At 44.3% G+C, this 27457-nt stretch overlaps 1 protein-coding gene across 2 annotated transcripts in view; it reads left to right on the top strand.

The window, feature by feature from the left end:
* UNC13D (unc-13 homolog D) overlaps window positions 1-27457 on the top strand; it is a 136585-nt gene that overhangs the window by 33143 nt on the left and 75985 nt on the right. For both annotated transcript variants that reach the window (XM_077251796.1, XM_077251795.1), the window contains exons 2-7: window positions 13948-13989; window positions 20685-20780; window positions 23140-23247; window positions 24735-24794; window positions 25017-25083; window positions 25200-25392. In XM_077251796.1, coding sequence (XP_077107911.1) covers window positions 13948-13989; window positions 20685-20780; window positions 23140-23247; window positions 24735-24794; window positions 25017-25083; window positions 25200-25392 — 566 coding nt within the window. The remainder of the gene's footprint in view (window positions 1-13947; window positions 13990-20684; window positions 20781-23139; window positions 23248-24734; window positions 24795-25016; window positions 25084-25199; window positions 25393-27457) is intronic.

Below are 27457 nucleotides of genomic sequence, written 5' to 3'. Positions count from 1 at the left end.
CTCAAACTGCATTGGGTATTTATCATGGTTGAATCGGCTCTTGTCTCAGTCACTTGGTAGCCTCACCTTCTGTCATAAGTCCCATAACAAGCTAAACTCTCGCACTATCATCACTAGGTGTAGCAGGTCCATAACCACTCCAACCTCATGGGACTCAGCCCCACAGTTTGTGTTTATAGTAACTCTGGCAACAGGGTAGTCCTTGACATCCCCATGAATACAGCGGATGCCCACATGTTTCCCAGGGATCAACTGGTGAGGGAGTGTAGCTCTTACCAGGGTCACCAACCTCCCCAAGTCCAAGAGTACACCAGTACCCCATTTATTGTTACGGTACATGCACTTCACACTGCTGAAATGGTAGGCATAGTAAGAACAGCGCCTACCCATGCTGCAGTCCACATGTTCATACGAAATAGGATAATGAGCAGCTATATGTCCAAGACTGTGACATTTCCAGCATAGCAAGTCTTTACCAGCAGCCTTTGGCAGCCACTCAACGATCCCTTGGGACCTTAGACTCCCCTAAGTGGTGCCTCTACTACCCCTCTTTTGGGATTCGGACTCCCTCTGTGTACCCCAGTATGGGGATGCAACATCACCTGGCTTTCTTGGGGATCTATCGACCACCTGCTACCTTTTCACTAGGCCCACCAGGTCATCCACATTTTGGGGATCCCCTGGGCAACCCAGGTCTATACTGCCTGGGAAGGGAGTGGATAAATCTATCCATTATGACTGCATTATGAGTCCAGCTGCAACCACTTCTGCATTAGATGCAGCAAATCGAATATTTGGGAGTGAAGGGGTTTATAAGTGGTGGACTCTATGCCAGGTGGTGGACTCTTTGAGCTCAGACAAACATAGTCACCTGTTGTGGATTCTGTTTTTGGGCTCCCTCTGGTGGTTACGACTGGTACTGGGTGACTTTGGTGGGTTGCGGTCTCTGGTTTCCACCTGTCAATCTGAGGCTGGGTGTTTCCTATTTAACCTGGCTTTCCTGTCATTCCCTTGCCGGCTATCAATGTACTCAGATGTGCTCAGTTTGGTTCTGACTACCTGCTTCCAGATCTCTCAGGATAAGCTAAGTTATGCTTTTCAGTTGTTTTGTTTTTTGTCCAGCTTGCTAAATATTACTCTATGTGTTGTGAATTTGGATTCTGGGCTCCCCCGGTGGCCGCTTGTGGAATTGGACTTGTCATCCTCTTTCCTGTTTCACCTGGTTCCATCAGTAGTGGGTGTCGCTATTTAAGCTCATTTCTCTGGTGGTTTCTTGCCGGTCAACAATGTTATCTGATGCCTCTCAGTGCTTGTTCCTGCTTCTAGACTACTACTAGATAAGTTGGACTTTTGTCCATGTTTTGTTTTGCCTATTTGTTCCAGTTCACAGCTGAAGTTTTGTTACTGTGTCTGGAAAGCTCTCGTTGATCAGGGATTGCTACTCTGGCGTTATGAGTTAATGCCAGAGTTTAAGGTAATCTCTGGATGGTGTTTTGTTAGTGTTTTTCTGCTGACCATGAAAGTATTCTATCTGTCTTCTGCTATCTAGTAAGCGGACCTCAAATTTGCTAAGACTATTTTCCTGCTGCGTTTGTTGTTTCATCTGAACTCACCGTCATTATATGTGGGGGGCTACTGTCTTCTTTGGAATATTTCTCTAGAGGTGAGCCAGGTCTTATATTTCCCTCTGCTAGCTATTTAGGTCTTAGGCCAGAGCTGGGCATCTAGCGATAAATAGGAAATGCTACCTGGCTATTTCTAGTTGCGCGGCAGGCTTAGTTCATGGTCAGTATAGTTCCATCTTCCGAGAGCTTGTCCCTCTATAGGCTTGCTATGATCTCTGCCTGCAGAGATCATGACAGTTTGACCGGCCACTAAAGTGTTAAAGACCCAGGTTGATAAAGGAGAGTTATAAGAAGTCTGCTGAAATTTTTTTTTTTTTTTTCCTCCAGTCTGCCTTGCTGCAGTCTTTTTTCTCTCTCTCCTCCTAATCTTTGTATGGCTCTGTGTGCACCTGACAATAATGGATCTCCAGAGTGTAACTGCGGGTTTGAATAATCTCATCACGAAAGTACAAAATTTACAAGATTTTGTGGTACATGCTCCGGTATCTGAGCCGCGAATTCCTTTGCCGGAGTTCTTCACAGGGAATAGAGCTAGCTTCCAGAATTTCCGAAATAATTGTAAGCTTTATTTGTCCCTGAAGTCTCGTTCAGCTGGAGACCCTGCTCAGCAGGTTAGGATTGTGATTTCCTTGCTCAGGGGTGACCCTCAAGATTGGGCCTTCTCATTGCCAGCAGGGGATCCTGCGTTACGCGATGTGGATGCGTTTTTTCTGGCCTTGGGCTTGCTTTATGAGGAACCTCATTTGGAACTTCAGGCAGAAAAAACTTTGATGGCACTATCTCAGGGGCAAGACGAAGCTGAGGTTTTCTGCCAAAAATTCCGTAAATGGTCTGTGCTAGGAGTGGGGTTCCCTGTGCCTGCAGGTCTGAATGAGTCCATGACAATGGCTATTCAGATTGATAGGCGTCTGCGGGAGCGCAAACCGGTGCACCATCTGGCGGTGTCTATGGAAAAGACGCCAGAAAGTATACAGTGTGATAGAATTCTGTCCAGGAGCGAGCGACAGAATTTTAGACGGAAGAATGGATTGTGTTTCTATTGTGGGGATTCTACTCATGTTATATCAGCATGCTCTAGGCGTACAAAGAAGCTTGATAAGTCTGTTTCCATTGGCACCATTCAGTCTAAGTTTATTTTGTCTGTAACCCTGATTTGCTCTTTGTCATCCATTGCCACGGACGCCTATGTTGACTCTGGCGCCGCTCTGAGTCTTATGGATTGGTCCTTTGCCAATCGTTGTGGTTTTGATTTAGAGCCTTTGGAGACTCTTATTCCTCTGAAGGGGATTGACTCCACCCCATTGGCTAATAATAAACCACAATACTGGACACAAGTAACCATGCGTATCAATCCGGATCACCAGGAGATTATTCGTTTCCTGGTGCTGTATAATTTACATGACGATTTGGTACTGGGATTGCCATGGTTGCAGTCTCACAACCCAGTCTTGGACTGGAGAGCAATGTCTGTGTTGAGCTGGGGATGTAAGGGTATTCATGGGGACTTACCTTTGGTTTCTATTTCGTCGTCCATTCCCTCTGAAGTCCCTGAGTTCCTCTCTGATTATCAAGATGTCTTTGACGAACCCAAGCTTGGGTCGTTACCTCCGCACCGTGAGTGCGATTGTGCCATAGATTTGATACCGGGTTGTAAATATCCCAAGGGTCGTTTGTTTAATCTGTCTGTGCCGGAACATGCTGCTATGCGGGAATATATAAAGGAGTCTTTGGAAAAGGGACATATTCGTCCATCTTCTTCTCCCTTGGGAGCTGGGTTTTTCTTTGTCTCAAAAAGAGACGGCTCTTTGAGACCATGTATTGATTATCGGCTTCTGAATAAGATCACTGTTAAGTATCAATACCCATTGCCATTGCTTACTGATTTGTTTGCTCGTATAGAGGGTGCTAAGTGGTTCTCTAAAATTGATCTTCGTGGGGCGTATAATTTGGTGCGGATCAGGCAGGGGGATGAGTGGAAGACCGCATTTAATACGCCCGAGGGCCACTTTGAGTATTTGGTCATGCCTTTTGGTCTTTCTAATGCCCCTTCAGTTTTCCAGTCTTTTATGCATGATATTTTCCGCGATTTTCTGGATAAATTTATGATAATATATCTGGATGATATTCTGATTTTTTCTGATGACTGGGACTCTCATGTCCAGCAGGTCAGGAGAGTTTTTCAGGTTCTGCGGTCTAATTCTTTATGTGTGAAGGGGTCTAAGTGCGTTTTTGGGGTCCAGAAAATTTCCTTTTTGGGGTATATTTTTTCTCCCTCTTCCATTGAGATGGATCCCGTCAAGGTGCAAGCTATTTGTGACTGGACTCAGCCCTCCTCTCTTAAGGGTCTTCAGAGATTTTTGGGCTTTGCCAACTTTTACCGCCGATTTATTGCTGGTTTTTCGGATGTCGTTAAACCACTGACTGATTTGACCAGACAAGGCGCTGATGTTGCTAATTGGTCCCCTCATGCTGTGGAGGCCTTTCAGGAGCTTAAGCGCCGTTTTGCCTCTGCCCCTGTGTTGCGTCAGCCTGATGTGAATCTGCCTTTTCAGGTTGAGGTTGACGCTTCGGAGATCGGAGCTGGGGCAGTGTTGTCGCAGAAAGGTTCCGACTGCTCCGTCATTAGGCCTTGTGCCTTCTTTTCTCGCAAATTTTCGCCCGCAGAGCGGAATTATGATGTTGGGAATCGGGAGCTTTTGGCCATGAAGTGGGCGTTTGAGGAGTGGCGCCATTGGCTCGAGGGGGCTAGGCATCAGGTGGTGGTATTGACTGACCACAAAAATTTGATTTATCTTGAGACTGCCAGACGCCTGAATCCTAGACAGGCGCGCTGGTCTTTATTTTTTTCTCGCTTTAATTTTGTGGTGTCATACCTACCGGGTTCTAAGAATGTTAAGGCAGATGCCCTTTCTAGGAGTTTTGACCCGGACTCTCCTGGTAATTCTGAACCCACAGGTATCCTTAGGGAGGGAGTAATTTTGTCGGCCGTTTCTCCTGATCTGCGGCGGTCCTTGCAAGAGTTTCAGGCGGATAGACCGGATCGTTGTCCGCCTGATAGACTGTTTGTTCCGGATGATTGGACCAGCAGAGTCATCTCTGAGGTACATTCTTCTGCATTGGCAGGTCATCCCGGAATTTTTGGTACCAGGGATTTGGTGGCAAGATCCTTCTGGTGGCCTTCCCTGTCACGAGATGTGCGAGTCTTTGTGCAGTCATGTGACGTTTGTGCTCGGGCCAAGTCTTGTAGTTCTCGGGCTAGCGGACTGCTGTTGCCCTTGCCTATTCCTAAGAGGCCTTGGACACACATCTCGATGGATTTTATTTCAGATCTGCCTGTTTCCCAGAAGATGTCTGTCATCTGGGTGGTCTGTGACCGTTTCTCTAAAATGGTCCATTTGGTTCCTCTGCCCAAGTTGCCTTCTTCTTCTGAGTTGGTTCCTCTGTTTTTTCAGAATGTTGTCCGATTGCACGGTATTCCTGAGAATATTGTTTCTGACAGAGGTACCCAATTTGTGTCTAGATTTTGGCGGGCATTCTGTGCTAGGATGGGCATAGATTTGTCTTTTTCATCTGCTTTTCACCCTCAGACTAATGGCCAGACCGAGCGGACTAATCAGACCCTGGAGACATATCTGAGGTGTTTTGTCTCTGCTGACCAGGATGATTGGGTTGCTTTTTTGCCATTGGCAGAGTTCGCCCTCAATAATCGGGCCAGCTCTTCCACCTTGGTGTCCCCGTTTTTCTGTAATTCGGGGTTTCACCCTCGATTTTCCTCCGGTCAGGTGGAATCCTCGGATTGTCCTGGAGTGGATGCGGTGGTGGAGAGATTGCATCACATCTGGGGGCAGGTTATGGACAATTTGAAGTTGTCCCAGGAGAAGACTCAGCGTTTTGCCAACCGTCATCGTCGTGTTGGTTCTCGGCTTTGTGTTGGAGATTTGGTGTGGTTGTCTTCTCGTTTTGTCCCTATGAGGGTCTCTTCTCCTAAGTTTAAACCTCGGTTCATCGGCCCTTATAGAATATTGGAGATTCTTAATCCTGTTTCTTTCCGTTTGGACCTCCCTGCGTCCTTTTCCATTCATAACGTTTTTCATCGGTCGTTATTGCGCAGGTATGAGGTACCTGTGGTACCTTCAGTTGAGCCTCCTGCTCCGGTGTTGGTTGAGGGTGAGTTGGAGTACGTTGTGGAGAAGATTTTGGACTCTCGTGTTTCCAGACGGAGACTCCAGTATCTGGTCAACTGGAAGGGTTACGGCCAGGAGGATAATTCTTGGGTCAATGCATCTGATGTTCATGCTTCTGATCTTGTTCGTGCCTTCCATAGGGCTCATCCTGGTCGCCCTGGTGGATCTGGTGAGGGTTCGGTGCCCCCTCCTTGAGGGGGGGGTACTGTTGTGAATTTGGATTCTGGGCTCCCCCGGTGGCCGCTTGTGGAATTGGACTTGTCATCCTCTTTCCTGTTTCACCTGGTTCCATCAGTAGTGGGTGTCGCTATTTAAGCTCATTTCTCTGGTGGTTTCTTGCCGGTCAACAATGTTATCTGATGCCTCTCAGTGCTTGTTCCTGCTTCTAGACTACTACTAGATAAGTTGGACTTTTGTCCATGTTTTGTTTTGCCTATTTGTTCCAGTTCACAGCTGAAGTTTTGTTACTGTGTCTGGAAAGCTCTCGTTGATCAGGGATTGCTACTCTGGCGTTATGAGTTAATGCCAGAGTTTAAGGTAATCTCTGGATGGTGTTTTGTTAGTGTTTTTCTGCTGACCATGAAAGTATTCTATCTGTCTTCTGCTATCTAGTAAGCGGACCTCAAATTTGCTAAGACTATTTTCCTGCTGCGTTTGTTGTTTCATCTGAACTCACCGTCATTATATGTGGGGGGCTACTGTCTTCTTTGGAATATTTCTCTAGAGGTGAGCCAGGTCTTATATTTCCCTCTGCTAGCTATTTAGGTCTTAGGCCAGAGCTGGGCATCTAGCGATAAATAGGAAATGCTACCTGGCTATTTCTAGTTGCGCGGCAGGCTTAGTTCATGGTCAGTATAGTTCCATCTTCCGAGAGCTTGTCCCTCTATAGGCTTGCTATGATCTCTGCCTGCAGAGATCATGACATCTATGCTAGTTGGAAGCTCTAGTGGGCTGAGGTGCTCCCCATGTGCCATGAGTTGGCACATGGGTGCTTGTAATCTCAGGATGGTTTTTGATTAGGGTTTTTTGCTGACCGCTCAGACCCCTTTTGTATCCTTCTGCTTTCTAGTTATAGCGGGCCTCGTTTTGCTAACTCTATTTTCATATCTATGTGCGTGCCTTCCTCTCATTTTCACCGTCAATACATGTGGGGGGCAACTATACCTTTGGGGTTTATTTCTCTGGAGGCAAGTTAGGTCTTTATTTTCTCTGCAGTGCTAGTTAGCTCTTAGGCTGGCGCGAGGCGTCTAGAATCAACGTAGGCACGCTCCCTGGCTATTTCTAGTTGTGTTTGTCAGGAGTAGGGCAGCGGTCAGCCCAGGTTCCATCACCCTAGAGCTCGTCCGTTATTTGAGTTATTTTTTGCTTGTCCAGTGCGATCCCCTAGCCATTGGGATCTATAACAGTATAGCCGGCCCACAAAGTGTTAATTGTTTGGGCTGAAGCAGGAGAAAAAGAAGTGTTGAAGGGAAATTTTTTTTTTTTTTTCCCTCAGAGTTTTGCTGCCTAGCCTTTAATTGCTGTCTAGCTGCTTCTTACCTCCTCTTAACCCTTGAATGGCTCTGACCTTAGCTGTTTAATATGGATGTCCAGAGTTTGGCTTCCAGCCTGAATAATCTCGCTGCAAAAGTTCAAAACATACAGGATTTTGTTGTTCACACTCCTATGTCTGAACCTAGAATTCCTATTCCAGAGTTTTTTTCTGGAGATAGATCTACCTTCCTGAATTTCAGGAACAATTGCAAATTGTTTCTTTCTTTGAAATCTCGCTCCTCTGGAGACCCTGCTCAGCAGGTCAAGATTGTAATATCTTTCCTGCGGGGCGACCCTCAGAATTGGGCATTTGCATTGGCACCAGGGGATCCTGCATTGCTCAGTGTGGATGCGTTTTTTCTGGCACTGGGATTGCTCTATGAGGAACCTAACCTGGAGATTCAGGCTGAAAAGGCTTTATTAGCCCTCTCTCAGGGGCATGATGAAGCGGAAGTATATTGTCAAAAATTTCGGAAATGGTCGGTACTTACTCAGTGGAATGAGTGCGCCCTGGCTGCAAACTTCAGAGATGGTCTTTCTGAGGCCATTAAGGATATTATGGTGGGGTTCCCTGCGCCTACAGGTCTGAATGAGTCTATGACTATGGCCATTCAGATTGATCGGCGTTTGCGGGAGCGCAAACCTGTGCACCAGTTGGCGGTGTCTTCTGAACAGGCACCTGAGACTATGCAATGTGATAGAATTCAGTCCAGAAGTGAACGGCAAAATTATAGGCGAAAAAACGTATTGTGTTTTTATTGTGGTGATTCAGCTCATGTTATATCAGCATGCTCTAAACGCACAAAAAAGGTTGATAAATCTTTTGCCATTAGTACTCTGCAGTCTAAGTTCATTTTGTCTGTAACTCTGATTTGTTCACTGTCATCCATTTCCGTCGATGCTTATGTGGATTTGGGCGCTGCCCTGAGTCTTATGGATTGGTCATTTGCCAAACGCTGCGGTTTTAGTCTGGAGCCTCTGGAAGTTCCTATTCCTTTGAAGGGAATTGACTCTACACCACTGGCTATGAATAAACCGCAGTACTGGACACAAGTGACCATGTGCATGACTCCCGTTCATCAGGAGGTGATTCGCTTCCTTGTACTGTATAATTTACATGATGTACTAGTGCTTGGTCTGCCATGGTTACAAACTCATAATCCAGTCCTGGATTGGAAAACAATGTCTGTGTTAAGCTGGGGATGTCAGGGGGTTCATGATTATGCACCTCTGATTTCAATCGCTTCATCTACTCCTTCTGAGGTCCCTGCGTTTTTGTCTGACTATCGGGATGTTTTTGAGGAGCCTAAGCTCAATTCGCTCCCTCCTCATAGGGATTGTGACTGTGCTATAGAATTAATTTCTGGCAGTAAGTTCCCTAAGGGTCGTTTATTTAATCTGTCAGTGCCAGAGCATACTGCTATGCGGAATTATATTAAGGAGTCCTTGGAAAAGGGACATATTCGTCCATCTTTGTCCCCTCTGGGAGCAGGTTTTTTTTTTCGTGGCTAAAAAAGATGGTTCCCTGAGGCCTTGTATAGATTATCGCCTTCTGAATAAGATTACAGTCAAATATCAGTATCCATTGCCATTATTGACTGATTTGTTTGCTCGCATTAAGGGGGCTAGGTGGTTCACTAAGATAGATCTTCGCGGTGCGTATAATCTTGTGCGGATAAAGCAGGGTGATGAGTGGAAAACCGCATTTAATACGCCTGAGGGCCATTTTGAGTATTTGGTAATGCCTTTTGGACTTTCTAATGCTCCTTCAGTCTTTCAGTCCTTTATGCACAATATTTTCCGTGAATATCTGGATAAGTTTATGATTGTGTATTTGGATGATATTTTGGTGTTTTCTGATGACTGGGAGTCTCATGTTCTACAGGTCAGGAAGGTGTTTCAAGTCCTGCGGGCCAATTCTCTGTTTGTGAAGGGCTCGAAATGTCTCTTCGGAGTCCAGAAGATTTCTTTTTTGGGGTACATTTTTTCTCCTTCTACTATTGAGATGGATCCCGTCAAGGTTCAGGCGATTTGTGACTGGACACAACCTACATCTGTTAAGAGTCTTCAGAGGTTCTTGGGTTTTGCTAATTTTTATCGTCGGTTCATTGCTAATTTTTCCAGTGTTGTTAAACCTTTGACTGATTTGACTAAAAAGGGTGCTGATGTTGCTAATTGGTCTCCTACGGCTGTGGAGGCCTTTCAGGAACTTAAGCGCCGGTTTTCTTCTGCTCCTGTGTTATGTCAACCAGATGTTTCACTTCCTTTTCAGGTTGAGGTTGATGCTTCCGAGATTGGAGCGGGGGCGGTTTTGTCACAGAGAAGTTCCGATGGCTCGGTGATGAAGCCATGTGCGTTCTTTTCTAGAAAATTCTCGCCCGCCGAGCGCAATTATGATGTGGGTAATCGGGAGCTTTTGGCCATGAAGTGGGCATTTGAGGAGTGGCGTCATTGGCTTGAGGGTGCTAGACATCGTGTGGTGGTCTTGACTGATCACAAAAATCTGATTTACCTTGAGTCTGCCAGGCGTCTGAATCCTAGACAGGCTCGTTGGTCGTTGTTTTTTTTCTCGTTTCAATTTTGTGGTTTCATACCTGCCAGGTTCAAAGAATGTGAAGGCAGATGCTCTTTCCAGGAGTTTTGTGCCTGACTCTCCTGGAGACTCTGGGCCTACTGGTATCCTTAGGGATGGGGTAATATTGTCCGCCGTCTCCCCAGACTTGCGTCGTGCATTGCAGGAGTTTCAGGCGGATAAACCTGATCGTTGTCCACCAGAAAGACTGTTTGTTCCGGATGATTGGACCAGTAGAGTCATCTCCGAGGTCCATTCTTCTGTGTTGGCTGGTCATCCGGGAATATTTGGTACTAGAGACTTGGTGGCCAGGTCTTTTTGGTGGCCTTCCTTGTCAAGGGATGTGCGCACCTTTGTGCAGTCTTGTGGAGTGTGTGCTCGGGCTAAGCCTTGCTGTTCTCGGGCCAGTGGGTTGTTGTTATCCTTGCCTATCCCGAAGAGGCCTTGGACGCACATTTCCATGGATTTTATTTCAGATCTCCCTGTCTCACAGAAAATGTCCGTTATCTGGGTTGTGTGTGACCGCTTTTCTAAGATGGTTCATTTGTTACCCTTGCCTAAGTTGCCTTCCTCCTCTGAGTTGGTCCCTTTATTTTTTCAGAACGTGGTTCGTTTGCATGGGATTCCGGAGAATATCGTTTCTGACAGGGGATCCCAGTTTGTGTCTAGATTTTGGCGGACGTTTTGTGCTAAGATGGGCATTAATTTGTCTTTCTCGTCTGCATTCCATCCTCAGACGAATGGCCAGATGGAGCGAACTAATCAGACCTTGGAAACTTATTTAAGGTGTTTTGTTTCTGCTGATCAAGATGACTGGGTTGCCTTTTTGCCACTGGCCGAATTTGCCCTTAATAATCGGGCTAGTTCTGCTACTTTGGTTTCTCCTTTCTTTTGTAATTCGGGGTTTCATCCTCGTTTTTCCTCTGGTCAGGTGGAGCCTTCGGATTGTCCTGGAGTGGACGTGGTGGTGGACAGGCTACATCAGATTTGGAATCAGGTGGTGGACAATTTGAAGTTGTCTCAGGAGAAGGCTCAGCAGTTTGCTAATCGCCGTCGCCGCGTGGGTCCCTGACTTCGTGTTGGGGACTTGGTGTGGTTGTCTTCTCGTTTTGTCCCTATGAAGGTCTCTTCTCCCAAGTTCAAGCCTCGGTTCATCGGTCCTTATAAGATCTTGGAGATTCTTAACCCTGTATCTTTTCGTTTAGATCTCCCAACATCGTTTGCTATTCATAACGTGTTCCATCGGTCGTTATTGCGGAGGTATGAGGTGCCCGTTGTTCCTTCGGTTGAGCCTCCTGCTCCGGTGCTGGTGGAGGGAGAATTGGAGTATGTTGTTGAGAAGATCTTGGATTCTCGTGTTTCCAGACGTAAACTCCAGTATTTGGTTAAGTGGAAGGGTTATGGTCAGGAGTATAATTCCTGGGTGGTCGCCTCTGATGTTCATGCGACTGATTTGGTCCGCGCCTTCCATAGAGCTCATCCTGATCACCCTGGGGGTTCTCGTGAGGGTTCGGTGACCCCTCCTCAAGGGGGGGGTACTGTTGTGGATTCTGTTTTTGGGCTCCCTCTGGTGGTTACGACTGGTACTGGGTGACTTTGGTGGGTTGCGGTCTCTGGTTTCCACCTGTCCATCTGAGGCTGGGTGTTTCCTATTTAACCTGGCTTTCCTGTCATTCCCTTGCCGGCTATCAATGTACTCAGATGTGCTCAGTTTGGTTCTGACTACCTGCTTCCAGATCTCTCAGGATAAGCTAAGTTATGCTTTTCAGTTGTTTTGTTTTTTGTCCAGCTTGCTAAATATTACTCTATGCTAGTTGGAAGCTCTAGTGGGCTGAGGTGCTCCCCATGTGCCATGAGTTGGCACATGGGTGCTTGTAATCTCAGGATGGTTTTTGATTAGGGTTTTTTGCTGACCGCTCAGACCCCTTTTGTATCCTTCTGCTTTCTAGTTATAGCGGGCCTCGTTTTGCTAACTCTATTTTCATATCTATGTGCGTGCCTTCCTCTCATTTTCACCGTCAATACATGTGGGGGGCAACTATACCTTTGGGGTTTATTTCTCTGGAGGCAAGTTAGGTCTTTATTTTCTCTGCAGTGCTAGTTAGCTCTTAGGCTGGCGCGAGGCGTCTAGAATCAACGTAGGCACGCTCCCTGGCTATTTCTAGTTGTGTTTGTCAGGAGTAGGGCAGCGGTCAGCCCAGGTTCCATCACCCTAGAGCTCGTCCGTTATTTGAGTTATTTTTTGCTTGTCCAGTGCGATCCCCTAGCCATTGGGATCTATAACAGTCACCCCTGAGCATGCCAGTATCTCAGTTTTTTGTTTGGCACATTCCCGGACATCTTGTAAGGTCAAGTCATAATAAGCCTTCTGGGGTTTGCCAGTTAGATAGGGGACCATCACCTCCATCCATTGCTCTGGCGGCAGCTTCTCCCGCTCTGCCACCCTTTCAAACACAGTAAAAAAATCTGCCACATCATCGGCCGGGGTAATTTTTTGCATCCCAGACATATTTGTCATCACCTTGACTTGGTGAGGGACGATTTCTCTGCTGTGGACATCCTGTCAGGAGTTCCATCTGTCGTTGCAGCTGTTGAATCTGCTGCATGAAAAGTTTATTTGTCTCCTGCTGTACTTGCTGATGCTCCCGATGCTGCTGGTGCTGCTGATGCTAGCTTAGGATCAGGTGCATGATCAGCTCCTCCATTTTGTCTTACCACTGTTCCATGGCTCTAGCCGCCTTCACCCAGGACATTCGGTTTGTCCACAGCAGTCACACTTGCTTCCTGGGAATCTTGCCTGCACCAACTGTGGTTCATCAGCTAACGCGACTGCACAAGGAGGTATATGCAGGTACAATGTCTCTTTACATCTTCCACTGGTTTATTATACATGTGGCATAAACCATTGTGAAATAAACATGGCCCTTTGGGCAAAATCGGTAAACAAAACAAAATGGTATACAACTGCGAGGTTCCGCCTGCTCAGGATATAACAAAAAGTTTAACAAAAATCCACTTCTCTGGAGTTGCCGGCTCCAGACCCACTGAACACCTAATGACTCAAATGGCTTGTCAATTTTTATCCCAGACCACATCCTGGGGTGAAGATATGGAGAACAACCTCCCACCCACTCTATGGTTGTTCTAAAAAACTCAGCCATTAAAATGGCTGCTTAACCCCTCTCAACGATTAGGGAGCTGGAGCAAAAACTTCTGGGTTTCAAATCACTGAAGCTAATAGCCTCAATGAAACATAACTCCCATTCAGCACTTTGCCAGTGACTTCTTTACAACTCGTATATCAGAAGCATTAGACCTCCTCCACCCGTGTTTCCAGTATATGTGGCATCCGTTTTTCCATAGATACCAGACACAATCATTATTACCAATGCCGCTATGTACATGTCCGTGTTGTAACACTAACCATATGTCCGGGCAAAACTCAAAGAGACATGGTCGTTTTTTTTCCAGCAGCACGGATTACAAGGGCCAATACAAGTCTATGGGTTCACAAAAACATGGGCAGCACATGGTTGACAACTGTGTGCCATTTGTATGCTGTCCATATTTAACATTGCAAAGGAGAAGCTTTGTAATTTATTTTTCTTAATCCGTTCCTGAAAATGATGACACTGATGGTAAAAATGAACACACTCATCCAAAACACTGATAGCGTCAGTGTTGTTTTTTTACGTATGTGTTATGGAGGCCTTATATAGATTTGGAGGCGATATTGGTCCATTGTTTTTAAGATTAATTTAGATAAAAGTTTTATGGGCTTCTGTTTGGGCTATTGATTTATGTACTATGGAGAAGGTGCAGTATATATAAATACACACACACATGCACCAATAAAGGTATATATATTTATATAAAAAAAATACACATACACACACCAATAATGATCAGTATAGTGTAGAATAAGAAGACATATTACGCCAATGAAGAATTTTAGGCTATGATTGGATTTTGACTTTTTCTGTACTTTTATTAATAGTGCGTATGTTTTTTATGCCCACTTTTTCTGTTACAGATGGAGTCTTCTCTTGGTCCTCATCGATTTACACGAAGTGGGGTGAGAAAAACAATGCTTTATTTTCTAGAGCTGAAGCTCCATAGCAACTTTTGATTGTGTATCTGCTGCTGTAAAATAGATCTTTATTTCAACTATTGTGCAACTTCAATTCTTCCCTATGGAGGACATAAGCTGCTTGAAATGAACATAAACAAATTGAGGAGAAGGCTAATACAGATCCATCATAGTAGCGGTAAAGACCCCTAGTACAAATATAATGCAAGTAAACAATTGAGATCCATCTCAGAACAATAGGGGTGAAAAAACTTTCCAACATTGTTAAAATATAATAATCATTTTTATTCAAACATATTTAAAAATACAAAGCATATACCAAGTAATTACACTGCACGGTAAATCTGAAATGCATGACCAGTCAAATAGTAAACATGAGCCTACAAATGAGCCAAAACTTTTTCTCCACTCATTGTTAGTGGGTGAAAACATTTATTGTCAAACTACTGTGTTTTCTCTTTTTAAATCATAATGACACCCCAAAACATCCAAATGACCCTGATCAAAAGTTCACACACCCCATTTCTTAATACCGTGTATTGCCCCCCTCTAACATCAATGACAGCTTGAAGTCTTTTGTGGTAGTTGTGGATGAGGTTCTTTATTTCCTCAGATGGTAAAGCTGCCCACTCTTCCTAGCAAAAAGCCTCCAGTTCTGGTAAATTACTGGGCTGTTTAGCATGAACTGTGCGCTTGAGATCTCCCCAGAGTAGCTCAATAATATTGAGGTCAGGAGACTGAGATGGCCACTCCGGAACCTTCACTTTCTTCTGCTGTAACCAATGACAGGTCGACTTGGACTTGCGTTTTGGGTCGTTGTCATGTTGGAACGTCCAGGTACATCCCATGCGCAGCTTCCTGGCTGATTGCAAATTTGCCTCCAGTATTTGCTGATAACATGCTGCATTCATCTTTCCTTCAATTTTGACCAAGTTTCCTGTGCCTCTGTAGCTTACACATCCCCAAAACATCAGTGACCCACCTCCGTGCTTTACAGTAGGAATGGTGTTCCTTTCATCATAGGCCTTGTTGACCTCTCTCCAAATGTTACGTTTATGGTTGTGGTCAAAAAGTTCAATTTTCGTCTCATCACTCCAAACTACCTTGTTCCAAAAGGTTTGAGACCTGTCTCTGTGCTGTTTTGCGTATTGTAGGTGAGATACTTTGTGGCATTTGTGCAGCAATGGCTTTCTTCTGGCGACTCAACCATGCAGCCCATTTTTCTTCAAATGCCTCCTTATTGTGCATTTTAAAACAGCCACACCGCTAGTTTTCAGAGAGTCCTGTATTTCAGCTGATGGTATTTGTGGGTTTTTGTTTGCATCCCGAACAATTTTCCTAGCAGTTGTGGACGACATTTTTGTTGGTCTATCTGACCGTGGTTTTGTTTTTACAGATCCCCTGATTTTACATTTGTTAATCACAGTTTGAATGCTGCTAACTGGCATTATCAATTCCTTTGATATCTTTTTGTATCTCTTTCTTGTTTTATACAGTTCAACTACTTTTTTCCCATAGATCCGTTGACAATTCTTTTGCTTTCCCCATGACTTACAATCCAGAAATGTCAGTGGCTCGATGAAAGATGCAAGAGTCTGTCTGGATCCCAGAAACTCTCTCAGTTTTTATGCACACACTGATTAAGCAAACAGGTCACAGGTGAGGATGTTACCTTTAGTAGCTATTCAAACCCATTTGTGTAAACTTATGTGCACGTTATCAGGCTAAAATCACCAGGGTATGTGAACTTTTCATCAGGGTCATTTGGATGTTTTCGGTTGTCATTATGATTTAAAAAGAGAAAACACAGTAGTTTGACAATAAATGGCTTCACTAACCATGAGTGGAGAAAAAGTTTTTGTGTTATCATTCATATTCTCTGTAAAAAGGCCAAGAAAGCAAAAATTCTGCTGGGGTATGTAAACTTGTGTGTGTGTAAGCACAACTTGATATATGTGCAAATAGCTATGTATTTGAGGTGTTTATTAAACAAATAAACTAAGAGTATCACATATGTGTATATGCATTATCTATATATATAATTGTCTAAGGGTTTTTCTGTCTGTCTGTCTGTCTGTCTGTCCTGGAAATCCCGTGTCTCTGATTGGTCGAGGCCGCCAATCAGCGACGGGCACAGTCTGCCGCGAATTCACCTCGACCAATCAGCGACGGGCACAGTATCGACGTAGATGTCATAATGGTTGCCATGGCGACGATGATGTCATAAAGGTTGCCTCGACCAATCAGCCACGGGCACAGTCTGCCCGGCCTCGACCAATCAGCGATGGGCACAGTATCGACGTAGATGTCATAATGGTTGCCATGGTGACGATTATGTCATAAAGGTTGCCTCGACCAATCAGCGACGGGCACAGTCTGCCGCGAATTCTGGAATCATCATTGTCCATATACTACGGGGACATGCATATTCTAGAAAACTTGCCATGGCAACCATTATGACATCTACGTCGATACTGTGCCCGTCGCTGATTGGTCGCTGTCCTGGAAATCCCGCGTCTCTGATTGGTCGAGGCCGCCTGGGCCTCGACCAATCAGCGACGGGCACAGTATCGACGTAGATGTCATAATGGTTGCCATGGCGACGATGATGTCATAAAGGTTGCCTTGACCAATCAGCGACGGTCACAGTCTGCCGCGCATTCTGGAATCATCATTGTCCATATACTTCGGGGACATGCATATTCTAGGATACCCGATGCGTTAGAATCGGGCCACAATCTAGTATATATATATATAGTGGGTACGGAAAGTATTCAGACCCCTTTAAATTTTTCACTCTTTGTTTCATTGTGGCCATTTGGTATATTCAAAAAAGTTCATTTTTTTCTCATTAATGTACACTCTGCACCCCATCTTGACAGAAAAAAAACAGAAATGTAGAAATTTTTGCATATTTATTAAAAAAGAAAAAGTGAAATATCACATGGTCAGAAGTATTCAGACCCTTTGCTCAGACACTCATATTTAAGTCACATGTTGTCCATTTCCTTGTGATCCTCCTTGAGATGGTCCTACTCCTTCATTGGAGTCCAGCTTTGTTTAATCAAACTGATAGGACTTGATTTAGAAAGGCACATACCTGTCTTTATAAGGCTGGTTTCACATTTGCGTTCAGGAGGGCTGCGGATGGCTGTGTACATCCTCCCTTCTTCCTCCGTGAAGCTCTGCCTACGCTCCGCTTACTTCTGTATGCGTCCTGCGTTTCCCTGCATACCTATCTTTAACATTGGGTATGCAGGGACATGCATTGTATGCGGATGTGTTCGCATGCGGCGATTTGACATGTGCGGCGACCACACGAAAGTGAAAAATTTTAAAGATGGGTACGCGGGGAAACACAGGATGCCTACAGAAGTAGGAGGAGCATAAGCGGAGCTTCACAGAGGAAGAAGGGAGGAAGTACATATCCATCCGCAGCCCTCCTGAACGTAAATGTGAAACCAGCCTAAGACCTCACAGCTCACAGTGCATGTCAGACCAAATGAGAATCATGAGGACAAAGGAACTGGCCAAGGAGGTCAGAGACAGAATTGTGGCAAGGCACAGATCTGGCCAAGGTTGTAAAAGAATTTCTGCAGTACTCAAGGTTCCTAAGAGCACAGTGGCCTCCATAATCTTTAAATGGAAGACGTTTGGGACCACCAGAAGTCTTCCTAGATCTGGCCGTCCAGCCAAACTGAGCAATCATGGGATAAGAGCCTAGGTGAGAGAGGTAAAGAAGAACCACAAGATCATTGTGGCTGAACTCCAGAGATGCAGTAGGGAGACAGAAGAAAGTTCCACAAAGTCAGCTATCACTACAGCCCTCCACCAGTCAGGCCTTTATGGCAGAGTGGCCCAACGGAAGCCTCTCCTCAGTGCAAGATATCCCAGACTATGAGAAATAAGATTCTCTGGTCTGATGAGGCGAAGATAGAACTTTTTGGAAATAATTGTAAGCGGTATGCGTGGAGAAAACCAGGCACTGCTCATCACCTGTCCAATACAATCCCAACAGTGAAACATGGTGGTGGCAGCATCATGCTATGGGGGGTGTTTTTCACCTGCAGGGACAGGATGACTGGTTGCCATTAAAGGAAACATGAATGTGACCAAGTACAGAAATATCCTGGAAGAAAACCTCTTCCAGAGTGCTCTGGACCTCAGACTTGGCCAAAGGTTCACCTTCCAACAAGACAATGATCCTAAGCACACAGCTAAAATAACAAGGGAGTGGCTTCATAACATCTCTGTGACCATTCTTGACTGTCTTTGCCAGAGACCTGACCTAAACCCAATTGAGCATCTCTGGAGAGACCTGAAAATGGCTGTCCACCATTGTTCACCATCCAATTGGACGGAACTGGAGAAGATCTGCAAGGAAGAATGGCAGAAGATCCCCAAATCCAGATGTGAAAAACTTGTTGCATCATTCACAAGAAGACTCATGGCTGTACTAGCTGAAAAGGGTGCTTCTACTGAGCAAAGGGTCTGAATACTTATGACCATGTGATATTTCAGTTTTTTCTTTTTTAATAAATTTGCAAAAATTTCTACATTTTTGTTTTTCTTCCGTCAAAATGGGGTGCAGAGTGTACATTAATGAGAAAAAAAATGAACTTTTTTGAATTTACTAAATGGCTGCAATGAAACTAAATGTGAAAAATTTAAAGTGGTCTGAATACTTTCCATAACCACTGTGTGTGTAATATATACACTCACTGGCCACTTTATTAGGTACACCTGTCCAACTTCTTGTTAACACTTAATTTCTAATCAGCCAATCACATGGCGGCAACTCAGTGCATTTAGGCATGTAGACATGGTCAAGACAATCTCCTGCAGTTCAAACCGAGCATCAGTATGGGGAAGAAAGGTGATTTGAGTGCCTTTGAACGTGGCATGGTTGTTGGTGCCAGAAGGGCTGGTCTGAGTATTTCAGAAACTGCTGATCTACTGGGATTTTCACGCACAACCATCTCTAGGGTTTACAGAGAATGGTCCGAAAAAGAAAAAAAATCCAGTGAGCGGCAGTTCTGTGGGCGGAAATGCCTTGTTGATGCCAGAGGTCAGAGGAGAATGGGCAGACTGGTTCGAGCTGATAGAAAGGCAACAGTGACTCAAATCGCCACCCGTTACAACCAAGGTAGGCCTAAGAGCATCTCTGAACGCACAGTGCATCGAACTTTGAGGCAGATGGGCTACAGCAGCAGAAGACCACACCGGGTACCACTCCTTTCAGCTAAGAACAGGAAACTGAGGCTACAATTTGTACAAGCTCATCGAAATTGGACAGTAGAAGATTGGAAAAACGTTGCTTGGTCTGATGAGTCTCGATTTCTGCTGCGACATTCGGATGGTAGGGTCAGAATTTGGCGTAAACAACATGAAAGCATGGATCCATCCTGCCTTGTATGGAGCATCTTTGGGATGTGCAGCCGACAAATCTGCGGCAACTGTGTGATGCCATCATGTCAATATGGACCAAAATCTCTGAGGAATGCTTCCAGCACCTTGTTGAATCTATGCCACGAAGAATTGAGGCAGTTCTGAAGGCAAAAGGGGGTCCAACCCGTTACTAGCATGGTGTACCTAATAAAGTGGCCGGTGAGTGTATATATATATATATATATATATATATATATATATATATATATATATATATATATATATATATATATATATATATATATATATATATACATACATATATATATATATATATATATATATATATATATATATATATATATATACACACATTTATTTACCCAATAGCTATTCAGTTGTGGTGTTTTTTAAACAAAGGCAGGATTCCTAAGAGTGAAAGACACACTATCTGCCTAAATGAAGTACTATGCCATTTGCTATGATATACCAACTGACATACTTAGCACAATGTGGACCAGTCATACAAGCGCCCCAACATACATTTTGCCCATCTTCATCAGGGACGACATGGTGATTATATCGGAGCTTATCCATATATATATCCTTCAAGTTTAATGAAATAGGGGCGAATATTAAATGAATTCATATACTGTATGGTACATACCATGTGCAGATGCTGCATGTGGCGTTATGACCAGTATAAAAAGTGCATATAGCGCCCATATGTCTTTAGATATGTTCCAGTGAATTTGAACATATTGTATATAATCTAAAGTGCATCTAGTAGCAATGCATCTAAATAATGCACTTAAAAAGTGCAAATACTGAAAAATGTTTTTATACAAAAATTAGTAAATGTAAATACCCGAAAAGGATACTAATGTATATAAAGTGACCTAAGTTTCCTTGATAAAGTGCGTAGGTGACGTAACATCAAATTAATAGTGTGCAATTACACATAAATGACATGAGTACTGAAATTGGAGTGTAAAGAATACATGTAGACATAATACATAAATACATAAATGCTTAAAAAGACAAATCTCTAAGTAATTGAAGTGCATTAATTGAAATGAACAGTAGAATTTTTACCATTTGAGAATTCAGTTTATTAAAATGCAATTCTCTCGTCATATGGAAACAATGGGGTCTCGCAACAGATGCAATCTAACTGAGAAAATCTTGTGATGTGACTGTGCAGCCGTAGCTTTTTACTCAGACATGTTTTTTGCAACTACTGTTTTTTCTTCTGAGCCACTAACTTCTAACTGTTGAACTTCTTGGTATAGGCAAGGTATGGAAAAAAGGCCACAATACGTCCACCACAAAAAAAATCAACACCGGAGACTAATGGCGAAAGCAAACCAGTTTCTCCATCTGTAGAGGTTAGAATTGTGTTTCACAATACATGGTTACATATCTTTTTGAGAGTCTACATTCTGTGGGAATATCCACAGTTCTCTCACATCTTATTCTATGCCTGTATCTTGAGATAATTCTCCTTGGCTCTTGCAGAATGAAATAAAATATATCACAAGTATCACCATGGAGAGAAAGCTACCTTTAGACTGCGATCCGACATCTGTAGGTTCTCTCATACTAGAGAATCTGGTTGATTATGCAAATGTCACTCTGATCAAACTCTGATCACAGTTTGATCTGAGTGTCAGCTTAGCGTGATCTGATTCTCTCGTATGAGAGTACCGTAGCACAGGTGTGGAGAAAACAGAGAACTTAATCTCTCCATCTCCTCCATTCTGTGAGTCCGCGGAAATCGGACTGCACCGGATGTCATCTGAGTGCAGTCCAATGTTTTCTACGCACCAATAGACTTGAATGGGTGAGCGGCATCCGATTTCAAAGTGAAATTTGCATTATGCAGATTCTGTCATTGAAAGAAACCATGCAACAGCATTGCCCCATTGAATAGCATTGCTATTCGATAGATAAATAGACAGCACTTGTTCGATGTATACGCTGGTGTAAGCGAGCCCTAAAAGTAAATGTCTGATCCTTTAAAGAGCCTTGGAAAAGGTGCCTACTCTAACGAGGTGAGACTTGTGACATAGTTGAGTTCAAGAGAGCTAATTTGCATTATTTTCTCCAGTAGCGCATTAGCTCTAAGGGTAAATGCCCACGATCAGGAACTGCTGCAGTTTTGACGCTACGTATTTATGCAGTCTCAAACCCACAGCAGACAGATATGACAACATAGTGGATGGGTTTTCTAGCAATCCCATGTCCACTATGCGTCCATAGTCACCCGCAAAGATCACCCGCAAAGACTGACATGCGGCACATCTTTCAGGACCGCAGCATGTCAATTTCTCTTGCGGAGACTCTAGTTTCCGCATGAGAAACTCCATCAATAGAAATGCATTGAAAGCGGTAAATACACATAGTTCAGTGAACACATGCAGATTTACCTGCGTTCAATAGAAGGCAGCCCTTTGGACACAGTGAACATGCACTGCGTCCTAATTGCTTCTAGTTACGGATCGTGGGAACGTACCCTTAGGCTATGTTTCCATGGTCAGGAAACCTTCAGGATTTGCTGCGGATTGGACGCTGTGTACAGCCGCCGTATCCAATCCGCAGCATCCAGATGTTACAGCATAGTGGAGGGGATTTTATGAAATCCCGTCTCCACTATGCATTCAGGGCCACATCCAGCGCGTCTTTCTAGACCGCGGCATGTCTATTTATCTTGTGGAGACTCTCCATCTCCGTAAGATAAATAACTCAGTCTATGAATACGATGCCGTGATTCCACATGTGTTCAATGAACACATCCGCGCGTACAACAGGGGGCAGCACTTTGGGAGGTATCCGCTGCATCCAAAGCACAGGGAATCCTGAAAGTGGAGACAAAGCCTTAGACTCCATAGTCAGCTGATCACTTTGAGGAGAACAATACCTCCCCCAAGCTGCAATAATCATGATTTATAGCCTGAGAATCGTGTGTGTGTGTGTGTGTGTGTGTGTGTGTGTGTGTGTGTGTGTGTGTGTGTGTCTGTACCCTTATAGTCCAGAGCAGCATTCCAAGTTCTGCTCTTTGTCACTGTAAGCAGTTGATAGTTTTCCCAACATTAGATGTACAGTGTCTGCTATGAGAACAATACTTTAAATGGAAAGTGTCAACTGATACATGCTGCCCAAACTGTACAATTTCAGCCAGATATATTTTATTCTGTAATACTCTGGCATTCATAGAAAATATACTTAGATCCGGCCGCAGATAAAACTAGTTTGGCGATGCCCCTGGCAGACTCTCCCCTGCGCTGCTAAAGATGATTAACAGGTCTCTCCCTTAATGACAGACCTATCAAACACTCGCAGCAGTACTGGGAGAAAAGCGGCTTGGGCGGACCCGCACGGTATCATCTCCAATCATGGTCCCTGACCCCATCTTTAAAGTATATTTTCTCTTAAACATCAGAGCGTTACAGAGTAAAATACATCTGGCGGCATTTGTGCTGCCAGGATTTCATTCATGCGGTCCACTGTTTGGGTGGCATGAATCAAATGACAGGTTCCCTTTAAATAATTCAAACCACTAGAACACCCTGTGTTCAGGCATATAAGAATGTAGAAGGATTTCAGCTCTGAATCCTGTGGGATTGTCAATGCAGTTCTATGGTGTGATACATGGTGTGTAATTTTAAAATTGCTGAACTTTTTGTTGATTAATTAAATCTCCAGAATTTTTTCTCTGTTATAACATATTATTGACCGTTCACACAGCGAAATCTATTGTATGGAGAAGCTCTGTATACAGTCATACACAGAATTGGGATTTCAGAGCCAGACCATATATCGGATAATGACCAGCTATATGAATATCTTCAAATGGTAAGAGGCAAATGTGTTGTTTTGGGGGTTAAATGGGATAAAAAAAAGGGAATTATTATATTGCTACTTAAAACATGCGCATACCCCCGAAACAGTGTCTCTGCCTCTCTGCTTCTACATGCCTGCCTCTGTTTGGAGCATATGGATTGTTTGCACCGAAGTCCGCTTCCTTGTTCACTATGGTGATTATGATGAATACTGATTCTATGAACTGATTCTAATGTGAATGTAAGGATTGAAATATAATGTAAAGGAAATCATTGGAACAGACTGGAAGTATTTTATGCCGATTCTTACTGTATATGGTTTGGACATAAAACAATGTGCAGGAACGACTGCATTGCGGCATAAGGTGGAAATATGGTGAATTGTAATTAGGTCTGTTTATCTTATTTTATGTGGTACATGCATTTCACCCACACATGTGATCCCTAGCAAAGGGTTTATAAAAACGCTGGAGTGGAGCTCTAAACGGAACCTGACAGAATGTGTCAGGCACTGGCGGCATGATTTCAGCCATTCATGTCTAACTCTGAAGCGCTGTGTCATTTCAGAGGAAAACAGAGTTTAATAGGGGACCGAGCCGCATGACAGACTAGTCGGACAGGCGGGTCTCCAGCAGTTTCTGCCCGCTTGCTGCCCTTTAGTGACAGGTTTGTCCCCGATAAAAGCTTGCACAGGGACCTGTCACTCCAGGGCAGTGGGCAGGGAGAGGCGGCCAGGGACGCCCCTGTCTGACTAGTCTCCCGTGCGACTCGAAATCAGGCAACATGAAACAGGCCCTGTTGAAAAAGCGATAACGCGAAACGCGCGTCCAGGGGTGCCACACCAGGAGGAGAGACCCTTTCCAAGACCTTAGTATGGGTAAGCCCTATTGAACATAGCACATTGCCTGTCTATGCATCAGCTGTCTATTGACTGCGAATAGGGGATACCGTAGGACCCTGCATGTTACTGGGACGGCTTTGAGCTGGGCACCTTATTGAGCCAGGGGGGGTTTTATGGGCACATTTTCCTGTGTCGCTCCTCCTTGTGGTTGGCTACCATTTTTTCCCCTCTCTTGTGTTACCTCCCTATATCTGCGGGTTGCATACAGCGCCCGTGGTGGTATGTGCATTTATATTTATATATATATATACATTATTGTTTATGAGTTATACTTAAATAAACTTTTCTGTTTTTATATACAACTATGTTGTTGTGGATATTTCTGCTCCGTTTTCTTGTATATATCTCTGTTTGGAGCTATCCTGTGTGGCCTAAAGGGCATGAAGAGGGAATTTGTGTGACTTATTTCCTTCTAATACCTATTACAGCGGTGCTTCAGTGTCCTTCTAATAAACATGAAACAGCTGCCAGGTTCCCTTTAATACATTTTGTAAGAAAAAAAATACCAAAAATTTGTAAACCTGTATTTTAATATAAAAACTTGATTCAAATAGTAGGTAATTTTCTGATGACAACAGTTTCTCCTATATCTCTTTCAGGCCTTCAACATGGATGCTGCAGAGCACAATGCCATCCTTGAAAGTGTAAAATGTCTTGAGGTAAATCTACAGATTATTTTTCCGGTGCCATGTACATGTGAGATTATTCTATTGAGCTTTGAGAATCTGTGGAGGACTTTTCTTACAACTTGAGCAACCAAGACAGGTGCATCAACCCAGACATAGAAACAAGGTTGAGTCCTCACAGAGAACAGGCCTTCTTCATATGAGGGAAGATGGGCAGCATCTGAAAATAACCAGATAATTTGTCTTGTGTTCTAGCCCCCAATTTTCTGTGTGAAAGTTACAGTGAAACAAGCTAAAGGAATTCTTGGGAAGGATGTCAGTGGTAAGAGAACATATGATGACATAGTCTGATTCTTATATTTTGATGTTTCCATACAATTAGTCTCAGTCAGTCTGACAAGCTTCATTTAAACATCTTGTTTTTTTGGCTATATCTAGGTTTCAGTGATCCCTACTGCATGCTGGGAATTGAAAATCGAGCCGACACTCATTCCAGAGACAGTAGCCCCAATTCTGACAAGAAACAGAAGCAGAAGGCAGTGGTCAGGAATATGTTACCTGAAGATCGGACACACAAGACACAAGTCAAGGTCCAGACCTTACATCCAGTATGGGACGAAACCTTCATTATGTGTGTACCTTTTTGATTTTAAGAAGTGAAACCTCTGGCAGGATAATTACATTTATATTGTCTTACTGCTTTTCTGTTTTTCCAATTTCCGTTTTGTATTTTTCTAAATACTTGAGCCCTCTATCATTAGTAAAGAGAGTCTGTCAACCCCAAAACTCAAATTAAACCCCTTATACATTCATACAGGGGACGTTGGCCCTGTAAAAGTCATACCTATAGTATAGATTTCACACATTTTGCATTATATATAAAAAAAGTTCTTACATTTATACACGAGGGGTCCTCAGTGCACTTCTCCACCCCGTCAATTACAATCCACCACACGTTCCTCATGTTTATTGACAGTGCTTGCTATGATTGACAGCCCTGCACACATTGATACTGCAGAAGCCGAGTGTACACACAGTGTCAGCGTATGCACGCTCTGATCTCTTTCTCCTGGACGCCCCCCCCATAGAAAATACATGGGGGGTCGCATGATAACACAGCCCCTATATGTATTTCAATTCTCCTTACACCCTAAAGGGGTTAAATTATTGTAAATATAACATGGAGTTTCAGTAGGCTTTATGAAATTCAAGTTTATTTATGAAAGGGTTAATTTTACTAAGTAAGCTGCGCTGTGCGTGAGCAGGTTCAGACCGGTTTTAGCTAGTTATTCCCGCACTTTTTTATCAATTTTTGATTGGTTTAGGGGAAAAGTGCGGGAAGATTATTTACTATATAATCAGCTGTTCCATCAGCTGTCGGTCAGTCACCTGATGAAGACTGAAGACAGCTGATGGATTCCCTCCTGCAACAGCTGATCCAGAGAGCGGAGGCTGAGGGCGGAGCTGACTGGTTACGGAGTTGCTTGGCTGCCGGCCCGGCTGTAAAACCTACCTCTGTCATAGAGGTGCCAGCTTCTCCAATACCTAGGCTGCCGCCCTCTCCTCAGCAGGAAGAAGCTCCATCGACACCGGCGAGGCCAAGCAGGAGCACCGGGAGGAGCCGCAGGGCCAGAGTGGCCTATTCTCCGGCGCCGCCATCTTCCCGGAGACCGGACGCAGCCCCGTCAGCGCGCAGCAGTAGAAGGATGTCGTCGCGGCGGAAATCTCGGAGTCCGCCGCGAGAACTTCAAGGGGGTCGGATGTCGTCACATCTGCAGGCGCCGGACGCTTCAGCGGTTTCCGGCGCATCAGGAAGAGAAGAGCCGGAGGAGCTTCTGGTGCCGGTATATCTGCATGATCCCTCATCTAACCGCTCTGGCCGTACAAGCGCCTCAGCGGTCCAGGGACTGAGGCACGACGCTGAGCCGCCCAGCGATGAGATCGTCATGACAAGCCCCTCGGCTCCTGCATCCTCAGCTGCCATGTCCTGGATGAATCTACCTGCTGCGCACAGCAGGGAAGCGACGTACCTGCATCATCAAGAGCATTCGCCTGCAGGAGCAGGCTTGAGTGCTGACACCCGCACCGCGCAGGATCGGAGGCTTCACGGAGGTGGTGAGAGCCTTAATGTCCCCTTGTCTGTAAATCCCCTTAATGTGAAAAACCTAGTGAGGGAAGCGTTGGAAGAATATCTGGGTGGTGGCATAAATACCTTCCCCCCCAGGTATCCTTCCAATGATAGCAATCCCGGTAGTTGTATTCCGGTGCTTAAACCAGGTATGTCAGAGATTCTTGTGAAGGAATCTCTTACATGCGACATTTCACCGCTGGGCTTTCATTTATCTCCTGCGGTGAAAGATTTGATATGGAGCAAGGCATTTGTGGATATTTTTTCCCTTTTGCCTTCCGGTAGGGAACAGCAGGGTAGATTTGAGAGAAAGGAGGATTCAGAGGATAAACGGAAATCTGGTCCGGTTAAATCATTTAATAACTGGATCCAAGCTTTCTCAATATACTCTGCTGTACTAGGTGAGAGATTTCCAAATTTATGTTCTGGGCTGTTTCAGCACTTAGATTCGATTTTAGAAGCATACCGTAATTTTGGAGGCATGGCTTGGCTTCTATACGATGAAGCATTCAGGCAGAAATTATCAATGTTCCCCAATTTATCTTGGGGTACAAAGGACGTAGGGTTA

Source organism: Ranitomeya variabilis, chromosome 4 (genome assembly GCF_051348905.1).
Source record: "Ranitomeya variabilis isolate aRanVar5 chromosome 4, aRanVar5.hap1, whole genome shotgun sequence".
NCBI lineage: Eukaryota > Metazoa > Chordata > Amphibia > Anura > Dendrobatidae > Ranitomeya > Ranitomeya variabilis.
The sequence above is the reverse complement of the archived record's forward strand: the minus strand, read 5'-3'. Positions and strand labels throughout refer to the sequence as shown.